This window comes from Prosopis cineraria, unplaced genomic scaffold (assembly GCF_029017545.1).
Source record: "Prosopis cineraria cultivar Desert tree isolate PC_DT_omini unplaced genomic scaffold, ASM2901754v1 PC5, whole genome shotgun sequence".
Lineage (NCBI taxonomy): Eukaryota > Viridiplantae > Streptophyta > Magnoliopsida > Fabales > Fabaceae > Prosopis > Prosopis cineraria.
Genome location: NW_026555336.1, coordinates 33,635,679 through 33,658,705, shown reverse-complemented (window position 1 = coordinate 33,658,705; position 23,027 = coordinate 33,635,679). Strand labels below are relative to the sequence as shown.

Here is a 23,027-nt window from a genome sequence, read left to right as displayed (position 1 = left end):
TTACTACAATGTCACAATGACTTGCCTTGACTTTGATAGGTGATGTCGAATCTTAAGAAGCGCATCAATGGAGGGGGAAACTTGTTGGTCTGAGTTGGACTATAAATGGGGAATGGAAGAGGGCTTCATATTCATGGTGATTCTGGAGGAGTTGAGGAGGAGAGAGAGGAAGAAACACAAAGACGCGAGAGAGGGAAGGAGTAGTGAGAAGCATAAGAAGAGTGATGACGATAATGGAGGTGGCAAGACATGGAGGAGGGAGAGTTGAGTTGTGACAAATTTCATGGGGAAGAAAACTTCAACAAGTGGCTTATATGAGAGAAAAGTGATGATAATAAGATTTGACAGGATTTTTTTTCAGCTTTTTTTTATCACTTAGAAGGAATTTTCGTTTTTTCATATGCGTTAAAAATAACACCCAAGTTCTTTGAGACCTCTCAGTAGTTAAACAAATTCAAGGAACTTAATTGAAGTTAACTTAATTAGGTGGGACTTTAATGTGATTTTTCTCTCTCTCTCTCTCTCTTTTTTTTAAAGTTTGTTGAATTAGTTGAAGAGGTCCTATAGTTAGAATAAATTAGAGGGAGTATATGATGAGATAGTTTTAACCAACTTACATTATACCAACAAAAAAATATTTAACAATCTAACCCCTCTAAAATCAATTTGAACAATTCAAACTGATAATGATAAGTTTTATTTTGAGAAAATTAATCTGCAAATTTTTTTAGTTTTTTTTTAATTTTGAATTAGGTCCTTGTAATTTATTTTATTTCAATCAAGCTTTTATAATTTGATCAATTAAATATGTTAATTTTTGTAAGTTAAAATCATTGAATTTTTTCTTTCAAAAAATTAAATTAAGAATTTTTATACTTTTATTAAAAGATTATATAGCTTAATAATTATGTACATAATTTTTATCGCTCATAATCTATATAATTAGGCTGTCTTAGCTTCTAAATAATTTTTTGTACTTATGGAATTTTCATAAAAAAATGATAAAAATATAAACATTGTATCAAATCACTTTTTTTAATTTTAAATTAAAAAGAGTTTTTGTTTGAGAAAGTTAATCACTCATTAATAATATTAAACTTTAAAGATTAACACATTTAATCGACTAAGCTATAAAAGCTTGATTAAAATAAAATAAACTATAAAGACTTGATTCAAGATTAAAGAAAAACTATAAAGAAATTCATATTAATTTTTTTATTGAACATAATTAATGATAATCAGTTATGAGCCGATCCACTAAGCAGACCTCTAATGCCGATCTTTATCTGGAAATTGGCTGATTTTTTTTTTTTTCCTGTTTTCTCTTAGTTTACTGTTCGTTTTCCTAGCTTTGTTTGTTATTTTCTTCTGCTGGTGTATTTTTCGTCCCCTTGCATTTTTTTTTTTTGGTTGCTGTTGACTTTTTTCCTTGTGGTCTTATGGAAGTGGTTTGCTTTCTGACCAAAAAAAAAAAAAAAAAAAAGGAAAGGAAACGAAAGGAGAAAGAAAGAAAGAAAATTAGTTTTCAGCCTGGAATGGGATCCCATGTGATCTGGCATTCTTCACTGACTGATTAGATCTTTTGGTAGCACCATGCTTTCATCCAAGTTTAGGGGTCTCTCTCTCTCGCTTTGACCTTGGCATTTATTTATAAAAAGAAACTTCAAACGCATTAAATTTTAAAAAAAAAATATAATTTTAAATCCTACATTTCACTTGAATTTTATTATAAATTTTTACACTTTTTTTTATTGTTGTAAAAGAAATATAAAGAATGAGCATGGAGTAATAATTTTACATTAATTTGAATCAATCCATACGCTTCCATTTACAATAAAATTTCAGTTAAAAACATACAAATACTATAATGTGTCTCTCTATGAGTGTTTGGTAACCATGTATTTAAGGGCATCACCGACAATTTGATGGCAAAAGCAATAAAAAATTTAATATAAAATATTATTTCTAATGCTATAAAATATGATTGATTAGTTGATATTTCAAAATTTAATGTTAGTTTATTCCAACCATATAAAATGGTACCAATAACTCTCAGTAATAACAAAATGAAACTTCCTACAATATATAAAATAAACTTTGTAGCTAACTATAAACATTTCTTTCCATCCCACATGATTGAAAAAAAAAGTGCAAAGTTATGTTTTTTCTTAATTTTAATATACTTTTTGATTAGTAGTCAATAACTCAATATATTAGTAAAATAAGGAATCTAAAAGTATTATTATTATTATTATAATGACGACGACGACGACGACACCTCGCTAAGAATAAGAAATGCCAGATGTTAAAAGAAGAGGGGAAGAACCGGAAAACACGAAAATTAACCATAAGACTGACATTAACATTTGAACTTAAAAAAAAAAAAAAATCCAAGGCAAGCCTTCTAAGACACACTGTTGAGACTGACATTTATTATATGTCTTACCACAACTATTACCACTAATAAAATTGTGAAATTAAAAATCACGCAAGTCGTTTACTACGATGCCGATCTGTCACTGACCTCTCCAGCTTTGAAAGTTACTCGGCATCCATTGCAATACAAACGACACTTTTGCTTTGTCGTTAAGTCAAAACGACATTTACCATGTCCGGCCCGCCGGCCAACTATTCAACTAAACACCATAAAATTCCAACTACGACTTTGCCCACCATTATATCTCCCACAAACAACCGTCAACACGTTCTTCTTTTTTCAAAATTTTATTTTTTATTTGCCCATGATTTTATACCCTTTTTTATTTATTACTGTTTACTTTTTGGATCACGTTGAGATAGTTATATACTTATCTTTAATTGAGTCTATTAAGTAACGCTTAAATTTGATCTAACGAAACTGAATATTATAGTATAGACAGTTGCATACAAAATTTGGATAAATTTTAAATGATTTCAAAAAGACAGTTTCATGGATTTGGATTGGGTGAATCTTTTAACTTTTACCTTTTTAACAGAACACTATTTCCATTTTAGAATAGTTCAATGAATTCAACTCTTAAATTAGAAATTAGAAAAATAAATTAAAAGAAAGAGTTCTATTCTCGTCCGTCTTCAGGTCCATTAAGAGACCGCCACGAGATAAATTTCCAATCTGTAATTGAAAACTTATCAATCAATAAAATAATATCAAAATTCAAAGCTGACATTTTCTTTAATTAAAGAATAAATAAATAAATAAATAGGAGTAGAACGGAACGCGGCGAAGAAGTTGAATGAGCACTATATGAAATGTCTCTGGTTTTTCCTTGGTGCTGAAAGGGGACCAGGACCAAAGTGTTCCTCGTTTGATGAGAAGACAACCTGAAGAATTGCGGCTTCATAAACTCACATTAAAACCACTCCCTACTCGATTTCTCTCCCTTTCACTTTCCTGCATTTTCCCGAGAAATTTTCACCTGGTATGCGAGATTTCGTCTCTCAACTACTTGACGCTGCCTCTTTGTGCCTCATGATTCTTGTTTCTGCTTCAATTCTCTGCGCTTTTCTTGCTTTGTATTGTCGAATGATACAGGATAATTCTGCCTCGATTCTTCCTAGTTTTTCTGTTTCTCAGCTCCTTAGTGATTGTCAGTTGTTTCTTTATGGTGTTCTTTCGTTATAAGCGTTCGATCTGAGTTTTGATGTCCTTACTTTGGTTTACTTTGCTCTATATTCAACTCTGCTTGGTTTTCGAGGACCTATAGATACATGTTTTCCAGTTACTGTGACTAAGATAGATGCTAGCATTGCTATGTAGAATAATTCGTTTTCATATTTAAATTCTTTTGGGAAAAAATTAGTGACGGAATATTATATTTTACTTTCTGAAGATTTGGACTGTTTTTGAGCATGCAAATCGGAAAAATTAAAACAAACGCGAGATTTGAGGAAGCAAGCTCACATTGGAAATCCGGTTTCCCATGGCCCCCGCCCTCTCACAAAATGATAGTTTTTCTTATTAGCGATTTGGCAGATTTGACACCAAATTGGAAAAAAAACCGATAAAGTCGATACTTTTGTTATGTTAAGGTTCGAACTAAATCGCAAATATTTTTTTTTTTTACCAGAATCGCAAATAATTTGTTGATGAAGAAGAATAGCAGACACTTTTATATACAAATGATTTTCTTAGTTGATGCTAGCAAACCAACCGCTGAAACAGTGATTAATCTAAATCTGAATTATGTTTGAAGAAAAGCTGTGACGCGTTTCATTTTTTTATGAAATTGATTATTGATGTACTTGGTATTAGTTATATAATATGTACTGGGGATCTTCCTCTTTAAACCCTTTTCTTTTAACCTATTGACCAATTAATATAGTTCCTGTTATATTTCTGCCTTTCATTAAAGGTGCTTTATAGACTATCTAAATGGAGTATATACCCTTCTTGCTTTGCTGAATGTGTGGTAAATAGAGGTTGTATATGCTTCTAGTGCGTGGTTGAGCGTTGGCAAAAAATATTGTTTGGGCTGTTGCATGCATATAAGCTATGGTTTTTAAAAGCTAATTTTTGACAACCTTATTGATCTGAATGCAGGTCTAATATGGTAACTGCATCTGATGTGTCCTCCAATTACAATTAACTCTGAAAGTGGATATCTAAGCCCAGAACAGGCTTGTAATCCCTGGTTTTTGGTACTTAGCTAGGAGGGGGGAAACAAATATTACACTTCTATTAAGTAAAAGTTTTCCTCAGTATTTTTCCTACAGTCTGATAAGAGTTTACCTTTTGCTTCAGATGGCATCAGTTATCATTGACTTCTGACTTTTGTTTATTCAACAAGAATAAATAAAAAGTTACTCTTATGTTCATGGTTGGTTTCGTACTAGTCTTGTGTCCTGCTCAAGTGCCATGAAATTGAGGTCCAGGGCTATGGATTTGCTCATGTGATGATCAAAATGAAGAAATGGTATGGTGGAGTTCTTATTGCCTCTTCGTTTATGTTGTTCACGCTACTGTTCCTTAGATATGGATTTATGAAAAACCCTATTGGGGAAGGTTATCAGAATATAACTGTCATTGTTAATGGTTCTAATCCTCTACAATGGATAAATCCTGAGGTTTCACCTGCCATTCAAAATCGAGAGAGTGCTATTCATGCGATTTCTGCTGATGTTGTACTGTCCAGCCTCTTCTCTAAGAGCAACTTCACCAAGGAAGGGCTACAAGCTCTGCAGACATGGAACCAATTAAATCACTTGCTTGATAATACTCAGGGTTTACCTAATGCAGCAGAAGCTATCAAGGAAGCTGTGGGTGTATGGAAAAATCTTATATCCTCACTTGAAGAAGAAAGAAAAGGTGGTGTAAATGACAGTCTAAATGGGAGAAGGAAAGAGAAACAATGTCCTCATTTTCTAAATAACATGAATTTCACAGAGCATGATAATAATAGTTATAAATTGCGAGTTCCTTGTGGCCTGACACAGGGTTCTTCCATCACTATCATTGGCATTCCAAATGGTCTTCTTGGAAACTTTCGGATTGACTTGACAGGAGAGCCACTTCCTGGGGAGCCTGACCCACCAGTTATTTTGCACTATAATGTCAGGCTTCACGGTGATAAAATTACTGAAGATCCTGTCATCGTCCAAAACACCTGGACAGTAGCTCATGATTGGGGAGAAGAGGAGCGTTGCCCATCCCCTACTCCAGAAAAGATTACAAAAGGTGAAAAGATATTAATCTAGTTTGTCCAGGCGAAAGATATCTAAATTTCATTCTTTGGTTTTGTTCTTGACGTTGCTGTTTCTTTATCCAGTTGATGAGTTGGAGCAGTGCAATAGGATTGTAGGGAGGAACACAAACCAATTTTCCATCCCCAAGACCTCTAGGAGATTTTCGTGACTGATGAACGATCAAAAAATAGAACATACTTTCCGTTTAAGCAAGGTTATCCATTTGCTGCAACTCTTAGAGTGGGATCAGAGGGAATCCAGATGACAGTTGATGGAAAGCACATAACATCATTTGCTTTTCGTGAAGTACTGCCTCTCTTGCTTCTTTTTGGTTTCCTTCTTTCAATTTTGAGGATTAAATATTTGTAGCTTCTGATTTATTTACTGACTGAACTAAATGTTGCAGACTTTGGAGCCATGGCTTGTTAGTGAGATGAGAATTTCTGGAGACCTCAAGCTTGTTTCTGTTCTTGCCAGTGGTTTGCCCACATCTGAAGATTCAGAGCACGTCATTGATCTAGAATCATTGAAATCAAAACCTATACCTGTGCAAAGGCCATTGGATCTCCTCATTGGTGTTTTCTCTACAGCCAATAATTTTAAGCGCAGGATGGCTGTTAGGAGGACCTGGATGCAGTATGATGCAGTCCGATCAGCCAAAACTGCAGTGCGCTTCTTTGTTGGTTTGGTGGGTGCTTCTTCTGATCGGCATGCATGATTCTAAGATTTGTTGACGTAGGAATGCTTTCATTAATCCTGAAATTGAATTATATTTTCTTTCAGTTGTTTTGTGAAATAGTCTTCAAATTTAGTGCTTGTCTGATTAATAATGCATAGGCTGCTCATAATTTAGCCACAGTAAGATCTACACAATTGTTGTTGGAGAGCATTTCTTTTCAAGCCTATATGTTATCTTATGTTTTCTATTTAGACTTCTGTGCTTATTAGCACGTTGCTGAGTTTTGTCTTCTCTTGGAGACGATGCAGCATAAAAACCAAATAGTTAATGAAGAACTGTGGAAAGAAGCAGAGACTTATGGAGACATACAACTGATGCCATTTGTTGACTACTACGGCCTTATCACCTGGAAAACATTAGCAATTTGCATATATGGGGTAATGTCTCGCCTTCTACTTTTGACTGGGAGATTGCTTCCTTCGTCTCATTGTTCTCACCTCTATGACAGACAGAGGTTGTTTCAGCAAAGTTTGTCATGAAGACAGATGATGATGCGTTTGTTCGTGTGGATGAAGTGCTTGCTTCATTAAATAGAATCAATGTGGCAACTGGGTTACTCTATGGTCTCATCAATTCAGATTCTCATCCTCACCGTCATACAGATAGCAAGTGGCACATCAGTCCCGAGGTAAATCTATTACATTACTAGATTCCGAGCATAACAGAATTCTAACTTGTATAAATGGGCACAAGCTTTTGTAAGATCTCTTGGATCAAAGTATAATATAGGTTTATATTGCTAATTTCTGCTCAACTCAGGACTTCTATTTTCTGTTTTTTATGTTCGAAACAGCTGGATTTTGGGTATAAATAGTCTTTTCTTTTATCTCTTTCCCCCCTTCTAAGAATACCTAACAGATTTTGCTGTTTTCTTATCTGACGTCTTTGTATTTTGTTGTTTGCTATGTCACAGGAATGGCCTGAAGCATCTTATCCCCCATGGGCACATGGTCCAGGCTATGTCATCTCACATGATGTAGCAAGGACGGTATACCGGAAATACAGAGAGGGCCATTTGAAGGTATGTGGGATCTATTACTCGTGGTTAGAGATAAATTTTAGCATCCAGTATTTGTAAAACTGACTGGCGCAAAAGGCAAATAAAAACTTATTCAAATTAGTGTGACGCGGACCTTATTATTTGAAACACACTTTGATGAGTTTTCACTCTTCGCCGGCTCCTTGCCTGCCAAATTGTTACATTGTGTGCGCTAAAAAATTGGGAAAGGTCAAGGACATGTTTTGTACTTGATACTACATTAATAGCTGGGTACCTCAACAATTTAAACGCTGTGTAGCAGATGTTCAAGTTAGAAGACGTGGCAATGGGCATCTGGATATCGGAGATGAAGAAGGAAGGTCTAGAAATTCGGTACGAGAATGACGACAGAGTTAATAACGTGGGCTGCAAGGATGGTTATGTGGTTGCACATTATCAAGGACCAAGAGAGATGCTGTGTCTGTGGCAGAAGCTTCAACAAGGAAAAGGCGCACAGTGCTGTGGTGATAGAAGAAGATGATTCCAAACTTGACAGACCAGAATGTAACGTTCAACGTAAGTAACCCACAGAACGACACTGAAATGACTAGCCTGTTAACAGATCATTAGGATTTGGAAGTAGTTGTAGGGTATATTTTTGCTCAGAATTTCTTTCAAGATTCTAGTGAAGATTAGATTAATTTGTCCCTTGTAGATAGAGAGAGAGAGAGAGGGAGGGAGGGAGGGAGGGAGGGAGATTCTTGTATAGAGTTTAGAGCCGCACCCCAGTAGCGGATAAGTTGGATCCAGATCCTCTCAGCAGCAGCGTGCCTCAGCATGCCAAATCTCAGCCCTTCAATAAATATCCAATGTCCTTTATTTTGCCACATCATCTCATATAAAAATAATTTTATTTTAAAAATTAATTCTTTTAACTTGTTCTAAAAAAAATTCTCTTTAATTTTTTTTTTAAATAGATCAGGCTAGAGTTTGAACAAGTTTGACCATTAGTATCTACTTATAGTTGACTCACTTTGCAAATTTTTATTAAATAGATCATGTCAGAGTTTGACTAAATCAGGCTGTAAGTACTTGCTTAAAGTCTAACTTACTCTGTAGCTTTTTTTTTAAACATATTTTTATTAAATAAGTCAAGTTAGAGTTTGAATAAGTTGGATTATGAGTTCTTTTGTGAAAATCTGTAGAGTAATTTTTTAGAACAAGTTTTTAAAATAAAAAATGAAATAAAAAATTATTTTAATGAAAGAATTAATTTTTAAAGTAAAATTGTTTTTATATGAGATGATGTGACAAAATATGATACATTGAATATTGAATGAAGGGTTGAGATTTGGGACGTTGAGGGACGCTGCTTCTGTGAGGATCTGGATCCCAGATAGGTTATGTAAGATCTGTGAAATCTACTACACTTTTTTGGTTAGATTCAGGACAGGTAAGCGAGGAACTTCAAATTTTGAATTCTTTCTTTCATGACGCATATCACAAGTATTATTCTCTTTACTATTAACTTCTTTTCTTCATTGTTCTTTCTCTATTATTATCATCATTTATTTAAATCATATTTAATTAATTTAATCAACTTAGATTAACCCAAGTGGTAGGGGGTTTTGTTAACTAAGCAAGTGATTGAGGATTTAAATCTCAATTTTTATTTATATTGTAATTTAATTGGAAAAGTATGCCCTTTTTTTTCCGTCAATACTCCAGGGATGTTAGATTCTGCTGTTAGTGGAATATGTTCTTCGTGCATTCAAAAAAAAATATATATATATATATATATACTCCCTTCATTTAAAAATGTAAGGCATCTTTTGAAGAGTTGAATGTTAAAAAATGTAAAGCATTTTTAAACCTTTTAAGATGTAATCATTACCTTTTTTTAAAAAAATATTCCTATTGAATAGATTACTTTATATTTTTAGGATGAAATACTTTATTAAATAGGGGTAAATATGAAAGATAGGTTAATTTAAAAATAAATAACTACTTTATTTGAGAATGAGATTCAATTAAAAATGCCTTGCTTGCATTTTTAGCAGAGGTAGTATTTTTTTTTTAATTTAAAACATGCTATCAAAATTATACTGCTTTAATTGCTTTAACATCTCTAGATAAATACATATTGCAATTTACTGGAAAAAAACAAAATGCTTATTTTATAAAAATTAATTTTTTGCATCGTATGAAAATATAAATTCATTCCTCATACGGTATTGAATTATGATATTATGATTTTGTTCTTAGCTTGCTATGACGGCAAAGATTAATCAATTTTTATTGACATCAACAAAATAAAAGATATGGCAAGTGTTAAACATAAAACATCTAATCTAATCTATTTAAAACTGCAACGACAGTTTTTTGAGGCCATATAACTGCAAATTTAACAAACATTTTTTATACTAAAATAAAACGGGAAAAAAATAGATCTCTTACACAAACACTTCTTACGTCATTGAGAAATGAGATGTCAACAATGAACAAAAACTATCAAGATGTCATGCAGCCAACACCATACCTAGTAGTGGGAAACACCAAGAACAAAGTACTGCAGACAATTCCAACCATGAGAGGAAAACTCTCCATAACCTGTTCCATGTCCTTAACGTGCCCAGGAAACACACAATCCGACACCCTGTGATCCGACATCGCAATCGCCAAGAAAACCATCACGGACATGATCGCATGTACAAAGTCGGTGAACCCAAGTTTGAATCTCTCGTCTTTCGGAACCTCTTCTCCCAAACCATGCCTGAACACGGCCAGCCCTCTCGGGGTCACGAGCCCGTAGTAGACCTTGCCGTCAGAGCCCCTGAAACTGTCTGTGAAGTGGAAGAAGAAGCAGGAGAGACAACAGAGTCCGAGGAGTACGAGGATCATGAGGGTGGTGACCGGAGCGGAGCAGTCGCCGTTGCGGGAGACGGAGGGGAGGAGCATCTCGAAGGTGAGGAGGGTGCCGGTAGGGAGGAAGTTGACGAGCATTGAGGTTTTGGATATGGTCTTCTGCATGCCCTTGGCCATTGCTTGTCTCTTGCTTCCTTTCCTGTCGGCCAAGACGTCGTTTCGTGGAGGGTGGTGGTGTAGATTCTGATGCCCGCATGATCTTGTTCTTGATGGGGTTTGTCATCCATCGTTGCATGAGACCCTCTGGTTTGATATTGAGAGGATTGGATAAAGGAGGATCGGTTTTAAAGAGAAAGGGATTGGGCTGAACAACTTACACCAAAGTTTGAAGTTTGAACCATTTCTTTTCCCAACGGTCATTAACTAACTCTTCCACGCTAAGAAGGCCAGCATGACAGTTTGGTTTTCTTTTTGTTTTTTTGTTTTTGCCCAAATCCCCGTTGGGTTTAAGGCCTCATGTACAAAGAATCCTTACCATTTTATTTTGTATTTTGATATGTGACGAAAATATTAAAAACCCAATTAATATGAAGTACAAGAATTAATTGGGTTTGGACATACATCCACCTAACACATTTTATTTTATTATCTGTGTTGCAAGAACATGATGTTCCATTACAAGAAACAAACCTGGACCCGGGCTGGGCTTTCCTCTGTGTTTTTTTGTAATAGGCGAAACAACAACCAAAATACAAACATGCCACAAATACAAAACTAAAAGCAAACGAAAGGAGAGAAAACACAAACAAAAAACAGCAAAATTACACATGCTTGAAAACTTACAGACCTAAACAAACTAAGAAGAGCACAAGAACCAACAAGTGGAGAAAAATTCATCAGAGCTTGGATTAAACTTTTGTTGGCGGAGATCTTTAGGCTATAATTCTTCACATGCTCACAAGGGCCAATATTGCTGATAAAATAAAGGAGTCCCCTAATTTCCACGATTGAGGCAAGTAGTTGTCATTGAGATAAACGATAGGTAGCCTAAAAATCAATCAAATGAAATTGTTTTGAAACAATATACAAGGGTGTATGATAATTCTATTACAACCTCTTGCCTTGGAAATTATATAAAAGATAATTTGCCAATCACTAACTCCTCAGATTACCAAGAAAATCAAGTCTGATAGGCCTAACTTTTAATCAGTGTTATCTTCGATTATAGAAGCCTGATGGCGAAAAGTCAAGATCTCTTAAAATAGCCTGGGAAGAAACATTCAAACCTTAATGAACCAAGCAGCTTCTACTTCTCCAAATTGTATAAAGGATAGAAAAAAAATAAATGTTCCCATTTGTATCTAAGAACATAAACACATCCTTCAACCAACCATTGAAATCACCAGTTCATGTGTCAATCTGAGGTTTGAAGGAGAAACAAACCAGACTGCTCTTGCAATGACACAGTCCTGAAAAACATGTTCTCTTGTTACTGTGTTATTTCCATAAAGAAAACAGACATGATCAATTTGAAGGTGATGATGGATAAGAGTTTGAGAAACAGGCATTGCATCCCTCAAAGGGACTCTCCAGATATATTTCCTGAATTTGTCACTAGAGTTTATATGAAGATGGGGGTTGATCATGAGTTTATAGGCATTACTAACTTTGAAAAAGACCCTCAAAATTACCTTTCCAAATAAGAGTATCACTAACCCCTGTAATGGAGAAAGGAGTCAAGAAAATCTTTTCTGCAATCTCCTTATCATAGAAATGCAGAATTAAATCCCTGTTCCACTTGTTTTGATTATGCAATAAAAGGCTATCAGCATTCAATTGGCCACCAAAAAATGGCCAAACATGTTTATTTTTGAACCATCTCCTACTTTCCATCAGAGATTTTTAACAACATTATCAGCAGCTTCTTTAATTTCCTTCAGATAGAAGGATTCTAAAGATCTATTATTAATCCGCTCTTCAAGGTTATAAAGATACTTGGGTTTCAAAATTAAAGATAAGAGAGAATAATCATCCGATTGAATTAATCTCCAAACAGACTTTGCAAGTAGTGCTTGATTAAAAAACTGAGTCTTTCTAAACCCCTAACCACTTTGATCGTTAAGTTTGCATAATTCATCCCAATTCAAAAAATGCATTTTCTTTGAATCACCTTGATAACCTTAGAAAAAATCAACCGTTTTCACGTCAAGCTTATGACAAATATATTTTGGCAATTTATAGAAGGATAAAGGGAGAACAGGTGACGAAGAAATAACCGATTTAATCAACACCATCCTTGCAAATTGAGAGAGTGAAGAAGCTCTCTAACATTGAAGTTTCCTAACAATTTTGTCCAAGATTTCTTGGTAAGTAACACTCTTACTAATTAACAACTCCATCAACATATGAACCCAGATATTTTCCCAGGCTAGGCTTTCCTCTTGAAGATAATTCTCACATGCATAATGCCTCTGGACGCTTCTTTTAAACCTGCAAAATTATTTCAAAAGCACCATGTATCTAGGCACTCCCATGACCAATCTACAGGAACACTTCTTATAAAGACTCCTGTAATCTGACCAATGTCCTTTATTCTTATAAAGACTCACATTTTTTTTTAATTAGAAGTAATCATGTTTAAGACATGATTGTATATTAAGTATAAGCACCTGTTTTAAAAGAAATTCAAATCTTAGTTTATTATATTATAAGAGACTAGCTCCTTTTGCTAAATCTAACCCTGTTAATAGATATTCTCTCTGCTAAAAAATATAAGGCATTTTTTGAGGAGTTGGATGTTAAAAAATGTAAGGCATTTTTAGACTTTCGAGGTGTAATCATTGCATTTTTTTTTCAAAAGTACCCTTATTGATAATGACTTTATATTTATTATAAAGTATCTAGTGAGATAAATATGAAAAGATAAAATTAGTTTAAAAGTAAGTAACTATTTTATGAGGGGGTGAGATTTAATTAAAATGCCTTACATTTTCTAATGGAGGGAGTATTCTTTATTAATTATATTGTAAAGAGATATTATTTAAGAAATAAATTAATTAAACTTATTCAAGAAAGATTGATTTTAATTAGAAAATAATCTTGACAAGTAATGATAAGTTTTTACTATATCGATTATATGAATTAATTTTAACTATTTTTTTAATATTTACAAAACAGGTAAAAGTGTCATGTTTTTTAAATGAAGAAATTAATAAAATGTCAAATATGATTTGAATTCTATATATTTATTGATTCACTGATATTGAAGACGTTCCCTGTAAATAATTCCTTTCATAACCAATCAACCTTTTGCAAATACATGTCTAAAATGCAAAAAGAGGAAAATTTCTCCATTGATTTTATGTTTTTTGAAAAAAAAAAAAAGTTATTCCAAATGTGTCAATCAGCCATCAATGGATCGCTACGGTGAAAGGAAAAAAAAGAAAGAAAAAAAGAAAGAAAGAAAGGACCATGGATCGCTCTTCTTCTTGAGAAGATAAAAATATCAGCCACGTGTTATTTGCTTTCCTTTTTGTTTAGTGATTTTAATATGTTTTAGAATTTTCAATAGCTGAATAAACCACGCGAACGCATTTCATTTTATTTTGAAATAATTTTTGCTATTCATTTAATTAATTTTTTTGCCTAAAAAATTAATTTTTAAATATTGTGTTTATTAATATAAAAATTATAAAAAAAATTAATATTAAATATGGATGAAATAAATACTATGTTACTCATTACATGGCGAGATTGGATCATCCAAATTTAATTTTTTTATTTTACATTTATTAAAATAAAAAAATATAAAAATATACAAAATTTTAATGAATTTAGTCATTACTAATTAGTCATATACAAATTTAATCTAAATAATTAAATTTAAAATTAAAATTTTTTATAATTTTATAATTTAACTATTCAAATGCATATTGGACAATTTAAATATAATTTAAATAATTAAATTTAACATTAAAAATTTTATAAATTAACTATTTAGATACATGGATAGTATATATTTGATATTAAATCTTTTATAATTTTTATATTTATAATCACAATATTTAAAAATACTTAAAAATTAATTTAAGTGAATAATAAATATCATTTTAAAATAAAATGAAAGTCCCAGATGGAGCCACGTCTGATGAGCATGAAGTGCTCATCCGAGTGCGGACGCAATAAACCGCACATCAAATGTCCACTTGTTTGTGAGGGTCATAAAAAAATGAGAAAAGTTAATAATGTGGTCGTTAAGTTTGATTTGATTATAATTTAATTTTTAAATTTTATTTTATTATAATTTAATTTTTATAATTTTAATTTGATTACAACTCAATTTCCAATTTTAACTTTTATAATTTAATTCTTATAATTTTAATTATTTAAATATTTATTTTTATATTTTAAAAGTAAAATTATGTTAAAATTTAATATTAATATTTTAAATTATTAAATTTTTTTAATTTTCATAAAAATTAAAACTTTAAAATAATTTTAATATTTATAATTTTATTTTTTAAAATATTAAAATTAATATTTAAATAATTAAAATTATTAAATTATAAAAATTAAAGTTGAGAGATTGAATCATGAATTATAAAAATTGAGTTAAAATTTAAAAATTAAGTTATAATTAAATTAAAATTTTAAAGATTAAATGATTGATTTATTTTAAAAAATGTTAGATTAGAAATTTAGATGGGGTTTGATGTATAGTTATTTCTTTAATCAACTTTCCCTCGGATGATAATTGGAAGCATTTAGAAGAAACTTGAAACTGGATAGAAGATAGACATAAGAAAATTATGTCATAACAGTTCCGACACATGCGCCTCCGTGTTCAGCTACCAGGTCCTTCCGCCAGCTTCAGAGGGCGATCACCCTCTCTGTATTTCCCTTAATTCCTTCTTCCTTCTTCCCTAGCATCCTCCCTTGTTTCTTCGTCACTGTGCAATTCATAATCTACTGTTCAGTGCTCTCTTTCTCTCTCCCCTACTTTTTCCTGTGGAAGAAGACTATTTTCACTCCCAACTCAATCAATGGCTTCTGAATCTGATGTCTCTGAGAATTCGTCCCTCTTTGAAAGCTTGTTCACATTCAGAGACCTTTCTGTGTTCTTACCCTTCATCTTAGGCTTCTCCACCGATTATCCCGGACGAGACAGTCAAGACCTGGATCAAGAAACCACAAATTCAGAAAATAGTAATACCCATGGTGAAAGAGTCGTCTTGATCAACCCCTTTACGCAAGGCATGGTGGTGATTGACGGTACTTCGAGCCTCGAGACTCTGTTCCACGAACTGGATGTGAAAAACGGGCAACCGCCGGCGTCGAAGGAGTCTATAGACGCGATGACGAGCGTGGAAATCGGACAAGACGAAGACGGCGAGTGTGTGATCTGTTTGGAGGAATGGGAGGTTGGTGGGGTAGCGAAAGAGATGCCTTGTCAGCACAAGTTTCATCAAAATTGTATAGAGAAGTGGTTGCGAATTCATGGATCTTGCCCTGTTTGTAGATACCAGATGCCTGTGGGTGAGAAAGAAGTGGGCAAGATAGATGAAGAAGAACGAGGAGGAGAGAGAAGGAGGGTTGGCAGAGAAGTTTGGGTGAGCTTTTCTTTTAGAAGTGAGAATACGAACCAAGCTCCTTCTGATAATTCCAGTGATCCTTCATCAAGTCCAAGAGGTGATTCTGAGGTAGAGAATTAGCAAAAAAGTTTTTTTTTTTTTTCGGGGTAGGTTTTCATTTGTAGATAGAATCTGTACAGGTACATTTACAAAGTTGTGTTGATCAAATTTTGTGGATATAAATAAACTCATGATATTTTCTGCTGTATATTGAGTGCTAGGGTTAGATCGATGTTATTCTAATGAATCTGGTAACTAGAGTTTGCCCAAATAAAATCAATCAGAACCTTTGTTCAAGCTTATACACTAAAGAAGATTGTGCTGCTAAAGGAAACAATCATTTGAGTATTATCTTTTAAGTGTCTGAGGGAAGAGGAGCTCCAAATTTGCGTGGAACAGCAATCACATGTAGTATCATAACCTAGAAGCTTATTGGTTTGTGATGAGAGGAACGCGATGATTATTTCTCAATCTGAACTATATATAAACTCACGGTTTCTCAGTTGATCTATGACCCGATTTGGTGGAGTTTCACAGCTTCACGTGTTTTGGAGTGCCATGATTTTGCTATTGGTTTTTCTTGATGTTCACAAGTTTTATTATAAGCATTTGTAATATATAAACTAAGCCCATAACAAATCTCTGCCCAGTAGCATAGAGGAAACTAGCCAGTACATGCGCTATGCCTATCATGACGCTATACGGGATTCAATTTTTTCCCCCTTTCATCATATAAAATACATGGTTTATAAGCACTATTTCTTCTAAAATGGCTTCTTTTTTCTTTTTGGCATATGTTTTATAAGGAAAGGAACTCATCTGGTTTCATGGTTCCTGAAAGCCAGGACTGATCATTTATCAGTGATTCAAATCAATAGCCTTGGAATTTGAATCAACATCATTCTGGTATTGCCTGTTCAAGTCGGGCATTTCTGACAGCTCAATTTTTCTCTGCTTTTTAGCACACGTTTCGCCATCATAACTGGTTCCTCCACTTCTCCTTCTCCCACTAGATTCATCACTTGCATCGCCATTTGATGCTTCATCCACTGAACGAATGGCCATTAATTGAAGTTCAACTGAAGTGGTAGAATTAGATTTTTGAGGGTCTCCTCTTTCATCCCTGCGTTGCTTTTCTTCCTTTAAGCCAGAGCTCTCAGAAGATGTCAAAGAACTTTCCATTGAACACATAATCCCTCTACTTTGTTTCCTCTTCCCCTCCTTAGAACTCAACACTTTTGTCTCTGTTAGTTCTGAGATCGGAGAACTTGGACAAGCATTGTTGATCATGGACAATAACCGAGAAAGCTCAGCTTTTGCAAGTTTTGTATCAGAAGTGGAAGAAGAGCTGTATGCTGTAAGTGTTTCCTGCGCTTTCTTGAGCACTGACTGTAAATACTTCCCTTGAGCTTCAATTCGAAGCTGCAAATGCCTCTGCACCTGAAAGTTTCAATCTTTATTGATTATTGACATGTCCATTTGCTTCAGCAAGAGTTCAAATAGATGCAAGTTTAGATCATATGTGCTGCTACCTCAAGTTGTTCATAAAGTTTCCCCTGTACTTCCATTTGCATTTGGAGAGCCTGTGCTATCTGCAAGCTTTTGATCAACGATATGCCATAGGCAATATCAGTTTCATCCAATTCATAAAAAAAGATAAGAAAGAACGGTCAAATACGATCAGTTTCTGGCCATTACTCAGTCATCTGATTCTGAGTCCCAACGCAGATTTCCCTTTTGCAATGGCTAACACTGCTCTGGATTTCTCTGTATTCTGCAACAAATAGAGCATTAGAGAATAGGCGCTCTATACCATTTGAGAGAATCATCAATCATGTTGTGACTACTTTTAAACTAGAACTATTGCAATAGATAACCTTCTTGTTTTCTGTCACAGCAGGTTTCTAGTTGCTGGTCTTTTGCAAGTCTGAATTTCTGTAACCAGAAGCAGAAAACAAAAAAGATTTAGCTCCTGATTTGTAGATGCATCAAAAAAAGCAAATAATGATACAATACAATCATTGCACAAATAGGGGAATGCCTGTAAGTGGCTCTTCAGGTGGTACAAAGTAAGTCCTGGAATAGCCATCACTCTCAAAAGACTCTTAGGGGTTGCCTCTGCTCACGTAGTGTTGAATTCTAAAGTTTAGTTTCAAAAGGGGGAAAAACAATACTGAAGAGGTGGTTAAGCTTGAATATATATACACACTATACTCACTATCAGCACCCCCAAGCTGATTAACGGCATCAAGAAATCGTTGGTGAAGCTCAGGAGTCCATTTCAGCCTTGGCTTTGCATCAGCGGAAAGAACCAAATGCATACTTTGATTTTGCAAGTTTTGCAGATCCATTTGCTTTTATTTTCTGATCCTTTTAGGCATGAGTCAGTTTATGGTGGCTATTCTCCTCTTTATAGACTTGAGATGTTGGAATGTCCTACTCTCTCTCTCTCTCTTCCCTCCATATCAGGAAACATAAGTGGGGTTTTGTTGGGGGAATATATGCCATTATCTATTATGGCTATTCTTCTCTCTCTTATCCCATTTATATAAAACTTTCTCTTTTTTTAAATTTTTCTCCCTCCCTACTCTTTATTCTTTGACTTGAAAGAAGAGGGATAGAATTAGAATCTCTCTGATGCAACAAAAACAAAGAAAGATAGCGCAGTTCAATTTTGAGTCTTAAAAGAAGAGAAAAATAAAAAAGAAAAAGTATGTGGTTTGTTTTTATCTTGGTGTTTTCTCTTTGATTCCCTTCTGAAACTGGTAGGCCCACCATGATGAATAACCGACGCAACTTTCTTAATTCTATGAGAAGCTTTCCAGGAAAGAAAAAATTGTAACTTGATGATGGTTATGCTGCTGTGGAATTTTTATTCTTCCTCCTCTCTTTCACTTTGATTTTTGTTTACCAGAAGGTTTTATTTGTGTGATGCGGTTGGCAGATTCTTCTTGTTCCACGTTGAGATAGAGGAATCAAAGAATCTAGGATTGGATTTTCGGACCCAGAGCCTCCTGATATCATTTTTTTTTCTATAAAGAAAGCATGCTATTATTAAAAAGAACCGATCAGCAGTCTCATAAAATACAAAACCTCTAATCAAAATATCCATAATAATGCGTTTCTTGTTTTGTTCAAGACATGGAAAACTGACCAACAAACACGTCATGATTTCTAAGATAATCCAAACATTAAGGATCTCACCCTACAATCTCATCGAAGAGTGATCGCTTACCAAGTATGCATGTCACGTATGATACAAAAGATTTTACTGTAAAAAGAAAGATTTGTTTTTTTAATGACAACTGTAAATGTGTTGTGAGATCTCTTTTATCTCCTCTCTCTATGCTGTGTGTACAATGAAAGCAGCTGAAAGGGCTAATGCAGAACAAAGATCCCCTAAAGGAATTATTCCAAAGGGAATCTTTTTTTTTTTTTTGCTTTGATGGTGTGATGTGTATTCCAGCAGAAGAGAAGAAATTTTCCACCCCTAGAAAATGAAAGCAGAGAAGAAAAGGAAAAGGGTGGCTAATAATGGCCAACAAGAAATCTTAAATGTAATTCAGATAAATCACACTTAAGATTTCTTGGGTTTTGGTATGGTTCTCCAGAGTTTGATCACTAGAATCAAATAAATTTGATCATTGGCCATCACTCACCACCACAACCCCACCGTGAATTTTCCAGCTTAGCCGCTACTGCTGCTGCACAATTTCCCACTACTGATCAGAACTGAGTAGAAGTCATACACCAGAACATGATATGATCTAAATACGGCAACATGTGTGTTTGTGTGTGTTGTTATATGGTTGGACTAGGTGGGTCCATCAGTAACAGAAAGAAAGAAAAGGTTGTTCCACAGAAAAGCATATACTGATTATGTACTGAGCAATGGCATGCCTTGTTTGAAGCGTGAAGAAAGGAATATTATCATTGTTAAGAGAGAGAGAGAGGGGTTATATGAATCAAAAGTCACTTAAGCAAAGTTGGGTTGTCATCAATTATGATTCCTTTGATGGGATCTCAATAATCCAAAAGCAGGGAAAAGAAGCAAGAGGAGAAGATGGATGTGGCCTTAGGAATCACAAAAAGAACTTGTCCACATCCCACAACTATGAGATGATTGAGATTTAGGGGATCAAAGTACTGTGTCAAACTCAAACATGGTTGCTTACATTGAATGACTTGGGCAGTGCGTCACAAACTCATTGTGGGGTTTATAAAAATAGAGTAGACAGGAAGCAAATTGAGATATTAATTAAATCTGATTAATGAAAAGTGATCATATTTTTTCTCTCTCAGTATAATTAGACCAGCTGATAGCTAAAAATTTAGTCATTCATTCAAGTTCTGTCATGACTTGACCCAAGAGGCCATACAAGAGTGATTCATGCAAGTGCAAATCCACTAGCAAAGTAATTGGTTAAAATAAATAAATAAATAAATATTGGGTTCTTGAAAAATGTCATATAAATTATGTTGTCACCTCACAATGATATCTAAGGCGGTGTGGAATTGTTTTAGCATAGTAAGATTTGCAAGTACCCTAATTTTCATTGGATTTTTTTTTCTCTATTTTACAGAAAATGAAAGTGACTCTGATACGTGGGTATTTTATTTTGTCCCATATTTAACAATTTCTTTTATATATTTGAGATTCTTTTGACCAGTGTTGAAAAGAAATTTGAGTTTGACGTAGATAAAATCAACATCTTCATGCCTTCTTTTAATAGGCATTCTCCCTTACCGTTAGTGGCAAAACACAAATTTCTCACATAGAAAAAGGATAAAATTGCACCTAGGACTCTCGGATGGAAAAACCACACCTAAGACCCAATATATTGTGAATTGTTTCTGCAAGTCCAAATGCAGATTTGTTTCCCCGTAAAAAATATATTTGTCCTTAACCACATAGATGATATATAATAAATGTATATTTTATTATTCATGTATAAACCTTGTCATGTTTTTATGAACATTTTATTGCACATACATTTAAAAAACTTGTACATTATTATTCAACTTAATCACATGGATTATGCATAATAAATAAACATTGTGTTATTTATATATGAATCTTATCATGTATTTTATGGAAACTTTGTTGTACATATACTTGAAAAGCTCATACATTATTGTTCAACTTAACCACACAGACTTTATATAATAAATGGACATATGTTGCTTACATATGGACATTGTCATGTTCTTTGTAAGTATTGTGTTGTAAACATGCCATGAAAAATTATACATTTGAAATAAATGAGTCTTTTCACAAAAAAAAAACATATTTGCATTTAGGGCTTTTGGGCTTACAAAAAACAAAATTCAAAACATATTGAGTCTTAGGTGTGTGTGTGGTTTTTTTTTTATATTCTGAAAACCTTAGATGCAATTCTCCAAAAGATAAACCCTTCTTACTATATCATACTTTATATATATAAGATTTGAAATCCAACTCTCAACTATTTACTTAAGGCATGAGTGCCCTTGTTATTCACATGGACATGAGTTCTTTTCAAGCTTTTTTATTTAGAACATATATGCAAGAATAGAGCATATTTTCTAAATTTAAGTATCTTATCTACATAACATAATATAGGGTGTTTTTTTAAAAATTATGTTTAGTCTAAAATGTAGGATATTAAATAAGTTTTATACATACATACATACATACATACATACATACATATATATATATTTCAAGCTATACCATTACTTGATTACATTCGACTCAAGTAATTGATAAAGTTATTTTGAATAAGTTGAATATTATATTTATTTCATTTAAGGGTATGATTGAAAATTTTAGTTGGTGATGTCAATTAAATACAATTTAAAATTTTAATTTATTAAAAAATATAAAATATCTTTCATTTAGAGAGAGATATATATTTTTCAGCAGTAAAATAATAGGGGGAATGACAATTAAATTTTAGAATATTAAATTAATAACAGTTAGGTCCTTGATTAAAAAATTTAAAAAATCAATTAAAAAAATTGATCTAAATAATTGAAAATTTAAGAGTTTCAATTGAAAATAAGTATTTAAGTATAAAATGTAATTCTTTAATTGTAATAGAGATTTCTATTTATAACCGTTTGAATTAATATTTATAACTCATTTTTTTAAGAAAATTATTAGGGACCTAACTGTTATTAATTCGATATTTTGAAACTTAACTATCAATCTTCAAAAATAACAAGGAGCAATTTTAGAATAAACTTCATTAATTTTTTTTGGTCAAAAGAATAATTTTTCATTAATGAGTCAATATTTTTCCCGAAATATCTTATACTAGTGTTACATAACATCAAAACACTAAAAATTTGTTATAAAACAAGGCAGAGGAAGTACTTGTCAAGAATCGATTCAAGCATTTGATGATGATGATGATCAATTCAAAGTTCAAACTGTCGTTTTTTGTTGTAAAATTCAAGCTATCTTATCAATTAAGGAATGTGAAGCACATTTCATTGATATATGGGCTCCGCAGCCCATTATTTAACTATCATTTAACTACTACGAATGATGATAAGCCCAAGCCCAATTTTCATTTAGAGTTGCCAGTCCAATTGGAAAGAAATTTTAGTCCAATTGCCTTTTTTTAATTTCTTTAAAAATTAATAATAACATATAACAAGGAATCTATATCAAATCAAGTTGCATTATTATAAGTTGTGAGGAATTACATGTTATATATGTTATGACAATACCAATGTTTTGTCGTAGTGGCCTCATACCAAATCAGGCGTATTTTAATTTTTAATTATCAATTCCCATGCTTTTTCTCACTTGAAACATATATTAATTTGATTTTAAAATATCTAATAGGAAAATCCAGTTATGTTTATTAGACTCAAAATAGAGCATTATTAAACGATCAATCTTTAGTTTTCCAACGTATCACAGCAAACACAGATTTCACCAATGATGATCTGCAATAATTTTGTATTACATTATTTGCAAAGACATCAAAATTCGTATCTCCAGATTTAGAATAACAAAATACATATTGTTTACTTTAAAAAACAAAAGCGTTGACTCTGGTTTTATAAACTGTATAAATTATCTATTGATTTTTTAAAATTGGATCACTAATTAACGTTTGATTCAATTGATAAAAGATTG

The 23,027-nt window shown here is 33.0% G+C and overlaps 4 protein-coding genes across 5 annotated transcripts; 2 read left to right on the top strand and 2 right to left on the bottom strand.

Moving 5' to 3' along the window:
- Positions 1-3,223: 3,223 nt before the first annotated feature.
- LOC129311869 (beta-1,3-galactosyltransferase GALT1-like) lies at positions 3,224-8,928 on the top strand. The gene is given in 9 exon segments (XM_054954338.1): positions 3,224-3,419; positions 4,541-5,674; positions 5,766-5,813; positions 5,816-5,988; positions 6,089-6,370; positions 6,670-6,798; positions 6,870-7,049; positions 7,335-7,442; positions 7,723-8,928. Coding segments are annotated over 8 exon segments (1,920 nt in total). The 5' UTR covers positions 3,224-3,419; positions 4,541-4,893; the 3' UTR covers positions 7,942-8,928.
- Positions 8,929-9,843: 915 nt separating this feature from the next.
- On the bottom strand, positions 9,844-11,833 carry LOC129310852 (protein DMP8-like). Its single transcript, XM_054952759.1, has 3 exons — positions 11,709-11,833; positions 10,956-11,039; positions 9,844-10,530 (listed from the first exon to the last, which is right to left on the bottom strand). Exons 1-3 carry the CDS (start codon positions 11,831-11,833, stop codon positions 9,912-9,914), a joined length of 828 nt encoding a protein of 275 aa, XP_054808734.1. The 3' UTR covers positions 9,844-9,911.
- Positions 11,834-15,016: 3,183 nt separating this feature from the next.
- LOC129312078 (E3 ubiquitin-protein ligase MPSR1-like) lies at positions 15,017-16,171 on the top strand. Its single transcript, XM_054954644.1, has one exon. The coding sequence runs from the start codon at positions 15,308-15,310 to the stop codon at positions 15,974-15,976; it is 669 nt and encodes a 222-aa protein (XP_054810619.1). The 5' UTR covers positions 15,017-15,307; the 3' UTR covers positions 15,977-16,171.
- A 356-nt stretch (positions 16,172-16,527) lies between these two features.
- On the bottom strand, positions 16,528-18,544 carry LOC129312077 (myb family transcription factor PHL8-like). Of its 2 annotated transcripts, XM_054954642.1 has the most exons (6): positions 18,114-18,544; positions 17,937-18,013; positions 17,773-17,830; positions 17,594-17,669; positions 17,428-17,494; positions 16,528-17,335 (listed from the first exon to the last, which is right to left on the bottom strand). In XM_054954642.1, exons 1-6 carry the CDS (start codon positions 18,244-18,246, stop codon positions 16,754-16,756), a joined length of 993 nt encoding a protein of 330 aa, XP_054810617.1. In that variant the 5' UTR covers positions 18,247-18,544; the 3' UTR covers positions 16,528-16,753. The 2 variants fall into 2 exon arrangements, with proteins under 2 accessions (XP_054810617.1, XP_054810618.1); XM_054954643.1 differs by lacking the exon at positions 17,937-18,013 and having other exon boundaries at positions 18,114-18,541.
- Positions 18,545-23,027: the final 4,483 nt, after the last annotated feature.